Genomic DNA, 13,988 nt, shown 5'->3' on the forward strand with positions numbered 1-13,988 from the left:
AGCAGTGTTAAAACCAACATCCAAATTACATTTTACTTAACAGATGTAAGCCCTTATGCATCCCAACAAATATAATAATAATAATAATAATAATAATAATAATAATAATAATAATAATAATAATAATAATAATAATAATAATAATAATAATAATAATAATAATAATAATAATAATAATAATAATAATAATAATAATAATAATAATAATAATAATAATAATAATAATAATAATAATAATAATAATAATAAAAAAAAAAAAAAAAAAAAAAAAAAAAAAAAGCTCTAACGGGCACAATAAGTGATGAACGGGAAACCTCCTGCCTCAGCTTTCATTTGTTATTGTGCACATGGAGGAGCTAGCAGAGCTCTGTCTGTCTCTCTCTCTTTGTCTCTGTCTATCTCTCTCTCTGCCCCCCCTCTCTCTGTGCACATGGAGGTGGCCTGGAGGAGCTAGCAGAGCTCTGTCTCTCTGTCTCTCCATCTCTCTGTGCACATGGAGGTGGCCTGGAGGAGCTAGCAGAGCTCTCTCTCTGTCTCTCTGTGCACATGGAGGTGGCCTGGAGGAGCTAGCAGAGCTCTCTTCCTGCCATTGGAACAATAACCTGTTAAAGGGGTACTATCTTATAAATGGCCTTTTCCAGTGGTTAGCATCGTTTTCTAGCAATGTGGGGTTGTACCAACACTGACTAGATGTGAAATTCTCATTCAGTCCCATTCCTCCAGTTCAGTTGTTACAAATTCTCCCCCAGTGAACTAAGCCATTCAGAATTGCCTCGCTAGCCTACGTAGTGATGCTGATTTGTAGGGGTGGAACGGTACGCATTCTAACCGTACACCGTTCGGTACGACCTCCACGGTTCGGGGCGTGTGGGTATTGTTCGGTTATAAGTTAATGTTAGCCTCGAGCTAGGCTAACGTTACGTTAGCCGCAAGCTAACTACCGGTAACTTTACCTGCGAGCTAACTAACGTTAGCCGCAAGCTAACCGTGGAAACGCTCGCAGCGAAGTGACTCCACGACACCAGAGTGGGGAAGGGGGGTATATTGACGAGGCTTGACAACAGAAGTTCAAAGATAACTGTTTGTGTTCAATAACGTGACATCCTGGTCCCTGCTGGGACGTACCAACTCCACACCACTGTGGGGGGGTTATATAACATTCCCCATTCATTCCCTTGTAACATCTCCTTTTTTTCTTTTTAGATAACAGTTAGAACATTCCTTAGTGCAAATCATTATTAATACAAGAAACCCCATAAACGTCCTTATTTAAAACCCTAATCATATTTTCTGTGACTTTTCCTTTTTGATAAGAAAGTCTAGTGCTGGTTGAGCATATGCATACTTTATGTTGATGGCCTTTGTCTATAATGTGGCCACACAAATGGAAAGGTTTAATTATTTTGTTTGTTTGCACTAAGTTAATACTTTGACAAATGTTGCCTATATTTTTCAGTCAGTTCGTCCTTTGTGTGCCAAACATTATTTAAATGTTCAAATAAATTAGAAGCATGTTTAAATTTTTGGTGTTAAATTTTTTTTTTTTTTTTTAAACAACATATCGAATCAAACCGAAAACCCTGACCACAAAACCGTGATACGAACCGAACCGTGTATTTTGTGAACCGTTCCCCCTACTGATTTGCATATCTCAGCTCCTTCTGTGGTTGTAGTCACCGCCCACAATCAACAATGACCAAAACGGAGCGAAATAATGCGGAAGTGGTTTCCCTGTCAGACACTTGCACAAGAGAGAGAAAGAGAGGGAGAGACAGACAGCGAGAGAGAGAGAGAGAGAGAGAGAGAGGCTCATACGGAGCGATCTCTCCTCCGTCTCTCCCCCTGCATTTGACACACACACACACACTCGTGACTCAAGCCGCACACACGCGCTCTCGGAGCGATCTCTCCTCTCTATCTGTCTCTCCCTCTCTCTCTCTCCCCCAAAGTTATCTGTCAGTGCACTGGAAGTGCAGAAAGTGGTGCTCTACAGTACTTGATTAGAAATACAAATATGCAGTTCGCATATAGGACAAACAGGTCCACTGACTATGCGGTCTCCCAAGTACTACACAACATACTATCTCATCTTGACAGTCAGAAGGGGGGCTATGTGAGACTGCTGTTCATTGACTATAGTTCAGCTTTCAACACCATAGTCCCCACCAGACTGGTTGACAAGCTGATAGATCTGGGTCTGAGCTCCCCCATGAGCGCCTGGGCTTTCTAAGTGACAGGCCCCAGGCGGTCAGGGTGGGGGGTCATACCTCCAGCAAAATCACCCTGAGTATCGGGTCCCCCCAGGGCTTCATTCTGAGCCCCCTGTTGTATTCACTGTAATGTTAACTGTCGATGTGCTGGTAGCCTCTGCAAGCTAACGTTAGCTGGCTCCAGCAGCTTGTTGATGTGCTGGTAGCCTAGGCAAGCTAACGTTAGCTGGCTCCAGCAGCTTGTCGATCTGCTGGTAGCCTAGGCAAGCTAACTGCTCCTCCCTCCCCATCAACATGGACCCCCTGCAATTTGCATACCGCCCCAACAGGTCCACGGAGGACGCCATAGCCCATGTGCTGCACACAGCAGCATCACACCTGGACAAGAGGCAGGGGAACTATGTGAGAATGCTATTCATCGACTACAGCTCGGCATTCAATACCATAGTCCCCTCCATACTCATAGCCAAGCTCAGGGACCTGGGCTTGAACTATGACCTCTGCCAGTGGGTCTTGGACTTCCTGACTGGCAGACCCCAGGTGGTGAGAGCAGGCAACTGCACCTCCTCATCCATCACCCTCAACATAGGGGCCCCCCAGGGCTGTGTTCTGAGTCCCCTCCTCTACTCCCTGTACACACACGACTGTGTGGCTCAGCGGAGTAGCAATACAATCATCAAATTTGCTGACGACACAGTGGTGGTGGGCCTGATCTCTGCCAACGACGAGAGGGCCTACCTGGAAGAGGTCAAGGTCCTGGCGGGATGGTGCCAGGAAAACAGCCTCTCCCTGAACGTCAGCAAAACAAAGGAGATGATTGTGGACTTCAGGAGGTCGGGGGTCAAGGACTACAGCCCCCTCAACATCGACGGGGCACCGGTTGAGAGAGTCAACAGCTTTAAGTACCTCGGAGCCTACATATCCGAGGACTTGACATGGACCACACACATTGACAGTGTTGTGAAGAAGGCACGACAACGCCTCTACTTCCTCAGGCGCCTAAGGAAGTTCCAAGTCAGTCAGAAGATCCTTAAGAACTTCTACTCATGTACAATAGAGAGCATCTTGACCGGCAACATCACCTCCTGGTTTGGGAATAGCACTGCACAAGACCGAAGCAGACTACAAAGAGTGACACGTTCAGCCGAACGCACAATTGGAGGGGGGCTCCCCACCCTCCAGAACATTTACAACAAGCGTTGCAAGGGCAAGGCTAAGAGAATCATTAAAGACTCCAGTCACCCGAACAACTGCCTCTTTGAACTGCTGCGGTCAGGCAAGCGATACCGGAGTCTCAAGGCGAGCACAGAAAGACTCAGAAGAAGCTTCTATCCCCAGGCCATCAGGCTGCTAAACGAACAATGAACACTACACAACAACAACCACCAAACGCACATAGCACACACATCCACACGCACACACTCACTTTAAACAAACACACTGTAGCACCCACTCCACACACTTTATAGCACACACCCACTTTAAACAAACACACTGTAGCACCCACTCCCCACACTTTATATTTATTGATGAAGGATTGCACTACAACTCGTACACCTTACTGTAAATTGTACCTAAATTGTACCTCATCCCATTTCTGCTTTGCACTATATAGTACTGTACATTAGTACACTGCATAGTATTGTATATTATATGGTAACTCAGAACATTGTACATATGTCTATACCGAACACTGTGACCTCATTTTCTTCTTCTAAATTACATGCTATACTATGTTATTTGATACTATCTTGTCTAGCACAGTCTCTGGAGCGTAACAGTAAGAAGCATTTTGTATGAAAGTATTCTGTACTTCTGTATGACAACTATTAAAGAAACTTGAAACTTGAAACTAGCTGGCTCCAGTCCACTAGCAGCATGTCGAAGTAGTAGTAGCATCAGCAAGCTAACGTTAGCTGGCTCCAGTCCACTAGCAGCATGTCGAAGTAGTAATAGCATCAGCAAGCTAACATTAGCTGGCTCCAGTCCACTAGCAGCATGTCGAAGTAGTAGTAGCATCAGCAAGCTAACGTTAGCTGGCTCCAGTCCGCTAGCAGCATGTCGAAGTAGTAGTATCAGCAAGCTAACGTTAGCTGGCTCCAGTCCACTAGCAGCATGTCGAAGTAGTAGTAGCATCAGCAATCTAATGTTAGCTTGCTCCAGTCCACTAGCAGCATGTCGAAGTAGTAGTAGCATCAGCAAGCTAACGTTAGCTGGCTCCAGTCCACTAGCAGCATGTCGAAGTAGTAGTAGCATCAGCAAGCTAACGTTAGCTGGCTCCAGTAGCAGCCTCCTCCCTCCCTCTCTCTCTCTGCTAACAATCCTGATTCGATTCTTGAACCTATTTAATTAAAAAGGAAGATATTGATGGACATTAGCTATAGTATAGCTCAGCAGCTGTAACAGAATAACAGCTGCCATACCAGTGTTTTACCCCTTCAGAAGAATACTTTTTTTTTTATATAAATGAATATACCGTTACCGTCTATGCTTAAAATTATACCGTGATATAAATTTGACCATACCAGGGCTGCAAAGTGCCCCTTTAATTGGCCGCTGCGATTGGTAAATAATATTTGGGGGCGGGCTTGCGAGTAGGGATTTCAAGCCTTGCATTCGCATTTCACTCCTAAATTATCCAAGCCGTGTGATGACGCCACTCACGCGAGCTGAGCACTCAGGTATGAGAGTGGGGAAAATCGATTGAGCACTCTGATAGACTGGCTGACTGTCTGATTTAGCTATGCCTATGAAGAAAAGAAAAGTTAGTATTGCTTCATATTTTCGACGCGTTCCACCTCCTAGTGAGCCGTTGAATGAAAATGTGACCGTCGAGAACATTGAGCCAGCAGTGGCAGTAGCCACCACCGCAGACCTGCCTTTGTACTAGGGTTGGATGCAGTTCCCTGTTGGTCAGTCTGTGTCTGTTATTCCATCTTCTTCTGCTCTGTTTAACGTTATACACTTCAAATAGTGCAGCATGTTTGAGAGTGCTCCCTTGACTGAGAGGATGGCTAGAGGATGGCCAGAACCACGAGAACTTTTATTAAACATTCTATTAAACATTCTGATATTTCCACGGGTCTCGTGCAGTGGTCTCGTGCCACTGTCAACTAAAGCGAGCACTCAGAAGACACGCACCGTTTGACAGTGATATGCGCACTGACAGTCGGCGCAGTTGACATTTTCCAAGTGGGGGAAAATAAATCCTCTTCGTCCCGACTGTGTCCCGGCCCCGTGGAGGATTTTTCTTCATCCCAAATACATATTTTATTTCCCCCGGGACGACAGGACGGTGTTAGTCTCAAGCCCTGTCGTCGTATACCATTATCGATCCCCAGGTACTGGTTCAAATGTGAACGGTACCCAACCCTAACTGTTCAAAACGAAACGTCCCATTAAACTAAATAGTTCAGATAGCTCCTGATATCAATGTCTTATAACACTGAGTCGATGCGTATTCGAGCTGAGGGCACGCTGAATATAGTCAATAGGGTCCAGCTGCAGCGCCGGAGAATCCTGGCCGTAGCTGGAGGCTACAGTATAGGGTCCAGCTGCAGCTCCGGAGAATCCTGGCCGTAGCTGGAGGCTACTCGAGTACACACAGACAGTGGAGCTGGTTGCATATAGCGAGCATTTTGACTTGTTGCGTGGTGGCGATGTCTCGCAGATAATACAACTACAAGTATGATTATATAATATATATATTTTATTAAAAAAAATTATTTAAAATAATTTTTTTAATTTTTTTTAAATCAAAAACAATCGATATAAATAATGGTAAAATTGTTATTTAAAAATTTGCCCCTAAAAAAATTTTTTTGCCCCTAAATTTCTCATTTAGGGGCAAGTGTGCCCCTAGTGAAAAAGCTTAGCGTACAGCCCTGCATACATACAGCACATAAGCTACAGTTAAAACTCAAACTGCATATGATCGGCATGATCCTCAAGCATGTATGCATGAAAGGGGGGGGGGGGGGGGGCGTCATTTCTTATTATTGATTACCAATAACCGTGTTCGTCTAAGTAGCCACATAGGCTGATCGGCTGGTTGAGTATCATAACAAGGCCCGATCGGGCTGTAATTTATGTGAAAAAGATCTTACCATGAGCCGGTTGGATCCGCCAGACCATTTCCCAGTTATCGATTGCCATCTGGTAGATCGATATGTCCATTGGCTGATGATAAATTCCTTTACTGCACACTGAAATCCGCGATCCAAAGCGTATTCCAAGCTACAGGCTGCACATCCAGAATCCAGCTAACTGGAAACTCCATTGAAAGTAAAAAAAAATAATGCACCGTTCAGCCACAGGGCACACTGCATTATCGCGACAGCGCCCCTAAGAGGATCTGGCTGGTAATGCACTTTTTCGAATTCAAAGAGTAGGGTAGATCTGCAGTGGAGCTCGGCGACCTTGAATAAGTTATTAAAATGGAATAAAAGCCAAAACAACTTGCCACGGATATATCCATCCTTCGGTCCTTTAAGCATGGATTCGAAACACGGATATATACGTGGCCCGTCCCGAATGTGTTAAGAGTTACAATTGTGAATTGTATATTGTATAGTAGTGTACATAGGAACCAGTTTCTCAGGAACTTAGCATGTCTCTTTTTTTATCATGCATATCTTGTGTCTTACCTATTTCTTTTTTTCTATGCCTATTTTTATTATTGTATTTTGCACAATCAATGCAGGCATGACCACCCGCATTTCACTGTATGCCCTGGTATGTATGTGACAAATAAACCTCTTGATTCTTGATTCTGATTCAAAACAATGAATTTATTGAAAAAAACCTTACAGATGTGTTCCATAGACTTGTGTAAAATTGCCCAAATAGTGAAAGAAATAGCTAAATAGTTCCAAAAGTGACCACAAATAGCAATTCATTAGGTATGTCCCGTAATCTGAGCCGATCACAGCATTGTAATTGATCAGCATTGATCTGCATCAGGTACTGTATATTAAGCCCAATCAAATTCAGATCCTTTTTTGTTACATTTTCTTTTATGAAAACCAATAACTCATTCAGTGGCAGGGATTAGCCGGGTCCTGTTGTAGCTATTCCAAGCTTTAAAGATAGGAGTGCGTCACCTTGTTTGTAGAGCTATATCTATATTCTATATTATAGCTATGGAGACAATACTATAGTCATTTGACACTGACTTTCTTCCATCCAAGATGCAAAAAAGAGATAATTTCTTCATGCATACGTTCACACCTTACCCCGTGGTGAATATAAGTATAATTTCAGAGTGATCCGGGATCATTCCTGGGAAGCGAGTAATGGGGTGCAACGTGAATTCTACTATAAGCGTTTGCGTTTCTTGCCTGGACACGCTACTATTTCCAAATCAAATGTATATAATATATAATTCATGAATGCATGAAAGGGCGGGGTGGGTCATTTCTGATGCTTTGATTGCCAGTAACGGCATTCGTGTTGAACACTACAGAAGCCGATCAGCTGGATGGATATTAAAACATTGTTGGATTAAGCTGAAATTGATGTCAGATAGTCCTTACCTGTGGTCGGTGGTATTCCAAAAAGAATATTCCAATTGTCTGATCGCGATTTCCAGTATTTGTGTCCATCTGGTTCCGGACATAATTTGGCACAATTTATGGATAGAGTGTGCCACATGCGTTTCGAATAGGTCTGATGAAGCGACTTACTCTGCTCCATCTATATATAGCGCCCGGAGACATTTGAGTGTAACACAGAGTTAGATATAAGGTTTCAAAGGGTGGGCGACACTGCCATCTGGCAGGATGCCGCCTGTATTGCACTTTGGCGATCTCAAAATCCTTTCATATGGCAACACCGAGGTCAATGGATGAATAATGAATAAAAATAGCGAATAAAATTAAAAACGACCAAAACCCGAGATATCTCAGGTCTGGTGTCCAACGCATGGCGAGTTAACCCGAGATATCTTGGATCTGGCAATTAAAGAGTTAAGGGAAAGCTGTGAATTTTTTTTCTTTAAGCAGAACTATTAAATTACCAAGCATATCTTGCCTACATTGGAATGGTTATTACTAACTTTAATATACTTGTGTGCACCGTGCTGCTTTATTATCTAGGAAAATACTTATATCATGACTCTGTATCGGCAGATACTCAATATTAAATTACTGTGATCTGGATCGGAGGCAGAAAAACTTGATCCCCATAATTAATAGATTATAGGCCGTGTAGGTGTCAAAACACCTGTGTTGACATTCTGGAGCTAGTCGTGTGGTTTGTTGTTTTGAGCTTCAGCAATCCGTTGTTGGACTTGTAAGGCAAATGCACAACACTTAAGGCCTTATTTAAGGTGGGGGGGGGCATAATACATTTTCTCTTATAGTGCTAGTTTGGTTTTGCTAGTGGTACAACTTGGTATGGATGTGTCGTCTCATCAACACTGATGATGATTGGCCGGTTCTCTCCACAAATGCCTCTGACATACTTCATCTACTTATTGAGCCCGCTCTCTTCTCTTTTCTTGATCCTCCAATCACAAAAACTGTTGCTTCCCTCTGACAAACTGTCACCACACACTTGAGGGACGAGGGAGATCAACTGAAGCACAATATCTCAAACTGTGTATCTCAAATTGACCAATTAATTTGTCACTAAAGGGCATTCCTGCTGCTTCTGTTGGATTTGATATTTGATTACCGGTCTCAAAAAATTTAATAACCTAGTTGGCTAATATTTCAGTAAGTAACCTAATATTTCAAACGTCTCTTGGCATGAACATCTTCTCAGGAGCTTTAAAGGGAACATATTATATCTTTTCAACAATTGTATACAACTTCCTTGAATCTGTAGAACAGATTAATGATTGCCTTCCCTGCCTGCCTACCCTACAGCCAAGAGTAAAAAACCTTTACAAACGGGGCAGCACATTACGTAGGCAGTGTGCCTTGCTCCAAAAAGCACAACTAATTGATTCATTAAAGCTAATTTATTTCTTGTGTGTGTGTCCCTTGTGAAATGTGAAGACTTCAAACCCTGGCCAGACGGCAAAGAGTACACCTATGTCATTTTTTCTGCAGCGCCTAAAACAAATACAAACACTAGGCAAAACCCATTTCCATCATATTTATTCATTCATTTGATTCAATCTTTATTCAAACCACATTTTCAATCATGTTGAGCATACTGTGTACATATATGTACAGAAAAATACAATAAATATACAATAAATGCAAAACATAATGGAGCATAACACAACTGAAGATTATGGCGGGTTGATGATTAAGGATTTAAACTGACCAGATGATACCAAAATATTGTGTTTTAGAGTTTGTTGAGTGTCAGGAGCACATAAGCTCAAAGCAGATTTCCCAAGTTCAGTACAGACTCTAGGTGCTTTACGTGCGAGCCAATCATTCCATGTCACTAGTATGTACCCTTTTACATTTGGAATTATTAGAAATATTAGGGCGGCTAGGTGGGCAAGGCGCTCACCACCAATGCAGGAGACGCTGGGTTCGAGCCCAGCTCTCCGCATTGCATTCAGCTTTGCTGGTCGTTCATACTAATACATTTGGCAGTATTAGAGGGTGGGAAGCTGATGGGTGGGGATCGGACGTTGTGGACAACGACTCCTACAGGTCGGTTGGTGCGCCTGCGCAGTAGAATCAGGAAGCGACGGGGGCGGCGTCCCTCCAAAAGCGCAGACTCCCGACGCTGAAAGATCGCGCTGTGCAGGTGAAAAGATGCGACGGCTGCTACCTCGAGTACCGAGGGGACTCGTGCAATGTATGGCTTCGTCCATATTACAGCCGGCTTGTGGGAGGCATGGCCAAACAGCGTTCGAGACAGGGGAGGGTAGAATTGGACGATACGAAATTGGGATGGGAGAAAAATTGAAAATGGGAGAAAAAGTTGATAAAAAAAATGAATTATTAGAAATATTTATACATTTATCTTTTAGAAATAGGAAGGAAAACTTACATTAGTTACATAAGGTATATTCACATGTATTTTTGCTCAATGGTATAGCTCAAATGTAGTAGATTGTAGTGATCTCAAATGTCACACACATGCATGCACATACACACACATGCATGCACATACACACACACACGCACACATAACACACACACACACACACACACACACACACACACACACACACACACACACACACACACACTTGTGCATGCATGCCCACTTGAAAAAAAAACACTGGAACGGATTCCTCTCTTTTTCCCGCCTGTTTTCTCTCTCATTCTCTCTCCCCCTCCATATTTTCTCTCACAGCCAGATTGCAGTGTCATTACAGCAGACTTGTTTTGCACACCTATGCTTGTAACTTTAGGCCTCGGTCCTCCACTGTGCTATTTTAAGACGAAGAGGGCAGCGTGCCCAGAGAGAGAGAGAGAGAGAGAGAGAGAGGCTGTTTGTGGACTGCACACTGCACAGCACGGCAGACACACACACACGGGCTAGGACGGGACGGTTGGCACAGCGACACTGGGCGGCTTGTTTACGGCAGAGGCTCCATCTGGGGTGAGGGGGTGGGAGTGGGGGGAGGGGGAGGGGGGTTTACTACCCTCAAGAGAGTCGGAATTCCTCCTGAGCCATTCCCCCATTTGGCTGGCAGTTGTGAAAACAATTCCCTTGCATTTACACTCTCTGTCTCTCTCTCTTTCTCTCTCCCTCCCTTTCTCTCTCCCACTCTCTCTGTCTCTCTCTGTTGCTGTCTCTCTCTCTTTGTGTCTCTGTCTCTATCTCTCGATCTCTCTCTGTCCCCCCCTCTCCTCTCTCTCTCTGTGTCTGTCTCTCTCTCTCTCTCTCTCTCTCTCTCTCTCTCTCTCTCTCTCTCTCTGTCTGTCTGTCTGTCTGTCTGCTTGTCTGCTTTTCTATATCTCTCTGTCTCTCTCTCTCACCCTCTGTCTGCTTCTCTCTCTGCTTCTCTCTCTGTCTGCTTTGCTCTATCTCTCTGTCTCTCTTTCTCTATTTATCTCTCTGTCTGTCTCCCTATCCATCCCCCCCCCCTCTCTCTCTCTCTCTCTCTCTCTCTCTCTCTCTCTCTCTCTCTCTCTCTCTCTCTCTCTCTCTCTCACACTGTCTGCTTCTCACTGTCTGCTTTGCTCTATCTCTCTGTCTCTATATATTTCTCTCTCGTTCTGTCTGTCTGTCTCTCTCTCTCTCTCTCTCTCTCTCTCTCTCTCTATCTCTCTGTGTCTGTGCACAGATGGAGTTACAGCTCTGAGTCAGCTGTGTGAGCATCAAGTGGAGAGCAGGCTTGTTTTCTTGTTGCCTACAGCTTCCAGTGACACTTGTCTGTTTGTGTTAAAGAGTTCCTCACCTCTTCATCGAGCTATTTTACACTTCACTAGGGTGTTCTTCTCTCTGCACTGCTACTGTACTGCATGTGTGTTCCTATGGAAATATTTTCAGATTCAATACGAATTTAGATTTTTGAGGAATTCAATTTTCAATTCTTAATGTGTTCAAATGTAGGCTAAATACTACATACTGTAGCTCTAATTATATAGTATACATACTACACCATTTGGTTTGGCTCAGAACAATATACATTGTGTGTGTGTGTTTGTGTGCATAGCATACCTCTCTGTCTTCAGCCCTCATGTTTAAATTGTGATACAAATTGTTATTGAATGTACATTTCTTTCAAATGTTCTATTCTTTAGGGCGGTTACGTGGTGCAGTGGGCAAGGCGCTCACCACGAATACTGGAGACGCTGGGTTCGCCTGTTCAAGCCCAGTGCTCCACATTGCTTTCAGTTTAGCTGGTCGTCCGTACTAATACACATTGGCAGTATTAGGGGGTGGGAAACTGATGGGTGGGGATCGGACGTTGTGGACAGCGACTCCTACAGGTCGGTTGGTGCGCCTGCGCAGTAGAATCAGGAAGCGATGGGGGCGGCGCCCCTCCAAAGCGCAGACCCCTGACGCTGAAAGATCGCGCCGCGCAGGTGAAAAGATGCGACTGCTGTTACCTCGAGTATCGGAGGGGACTCGTGCTATGTATGACTTAGTCCACATTGCAGCCGGCTTGTGGGAGGCAAGAAACAGCGTTCGAGACAGGGGAGGGTTGAATTGGATGATACGAAATTGGGATGGGAGAAAAATAGAAAATGAAAGAAAAAGTGGATAAAAATAAAATGATCTATTCTTTATTGAGATCACTACGCTCCTAGTAGTGTTGTCAAAAATATCGAAGTATCGATACATACCGATACTGAATATTTAAAACGGTTTCGATACTCATTTCCCGAAATAGCGATACTTTCTGCAGTATCGATACCAGCTGGCTTGCTCCCGCAAGTTGTTGACAGACAGACACGCTGCTGTCCTCCTCCTCCTCCGAGACCAACAGACACAAGCTGCTGCAGCCTCCTCCCCCTCACAGACGCGTCAGACCTGTCTTCAGTTTGTAAACAAAGCTATTAGCTAACGTTAGCTAGTCCGTTAGCTCCGTCCGTTATCTCCGTTAGCTAGCTGGCCACCTTTATAATTACTTCATGGAAACGGAGTAACGCCGAGCCCACCCACACTACACCAGTACACGCATGAACTCGACACAACGCTACCCCGTTTCCAACGTTAGGCAGAGCCCATCCATACTACACTAGTACACGCATGAACTCGACACAACGCTACCCCGTTTCCAACGTCAGGTCGAGCCCATCCATACTACACTAGTACAAAACTAGAAAGGTGCGCTCAGTAGGTGGCAGTCACACATTTCTTCTCTCACTTTTTAAAACAAAGGGTTTTAAAAGTGTATTTATCTTCTCGTATAGTACCAGAGAGAAGCTGAGGAGAATCAACCAGCAACAAAAGCTAAATTTGTTAAAAAAATATATATATATATTATTATTATTATTTTATTTATTTTTATTTTTATGGTATCGAAGTATCGATACTTTTCAAGGTATCGTATCAAAGTCGAAATTCCAGTATCGTGACAACACTAGCTCCTAGTAAATTATGTTTATCTATGTAGCCTAAATACCGTTTGTATGGTCAAGACCGCTGGCTATATGTAATGGTTAAGATGGTAGATATCTAAGAGCTGTGTGTGTTTCTCTCGTCTCCCCAGGGTCGTCCTACGAGAGAAGACTGCTCTGCTGATGTCCTGAGCTGAGGGAGCCTTGCCCTCGTCCTCCACCTGCCACTCGGCTCATCACCCCACACCTGGCCTGCTCTCCACCAATCACCAACCACTAACTCACCAAACCAACCGCCACCTTCTGCCCCGCCCTCCCCTCCCCCACCCCACCCCGCCCCTCCAGCCCAGCCTTGCCGTCACCATGACGTCGGAGCTGGAGAGTAGTCTCACCTCCATGGACTGGCTTCCTCAGCTGACCATGCAGGCGGCTATCCGCAAGGCGGATGCCCAGGGCGCCCACGGGCCGGGCATGGGCAAGAAGAGTGCCCTGCTGGACCCCAACACCACGCTGGACCAGGAGGAGGTGCAGCAGCACAAGGACGGAAAGCCTCCCTACAGCTACGCCAGCCTCATCACGTTCGCCATCAACAGCTCGCCAAAGAAGAAGATGACCCTGAGCGAGATCTACCAGTGGATCTGCGACAACTTCCCGTACTACAGGGAGGCGGGCAGCGGCTGGAAGGTGAGGGAGGGAGGGGGGTTGCACCGTTCGTTACTAGAATTGTGAATCCATGAAGCCTCAAAGGGTGAGATGCAGAAGTGGGGCCACTGTGGTCTGTGTGACCGGCGTGAGATGGGATTGAGGGGCAGATGACGGAAAGCAATGTCAGGACTTTTTTTTTGTATGC

General features: G+C 44.6%; 1 protein-coding gene across 1 annotated transcript in view; it reads left to right on the top strand.

The window, feature by feature from the left end:
* foxj3 (forkhead box J3) overlaps positions 1–13,988 on the top strand; it is a 182,092-nt gene that overhangs the window by 64,628 nt on the left and 103,476 nt on the right. Inside the window, exon 2 of the mRNA XM_084316286.1 lies at positions 13,291–13,822. Within this exon, the coding sequence (XP_084172412.1) occupies positions 13,502–13,822 (321 nt within the window). The 5' untranslated portion in view covers positions 13,291–13,501. The remainder of the gene's footprint in view (positions 1–13,290; positions 13,823–13,988) is intronic.

Source organism: Notolepis coatsorum, assembly GCF_963971535.1.
Source record: "Notolepis coatsorum genome assembly, chromosome: 6".
NCBI lineage: Eukaryota > Metazoa > Chordata > Actinopteri > Aulopiformes > Paralepididae > Notolepis > Notolepis coatsorum.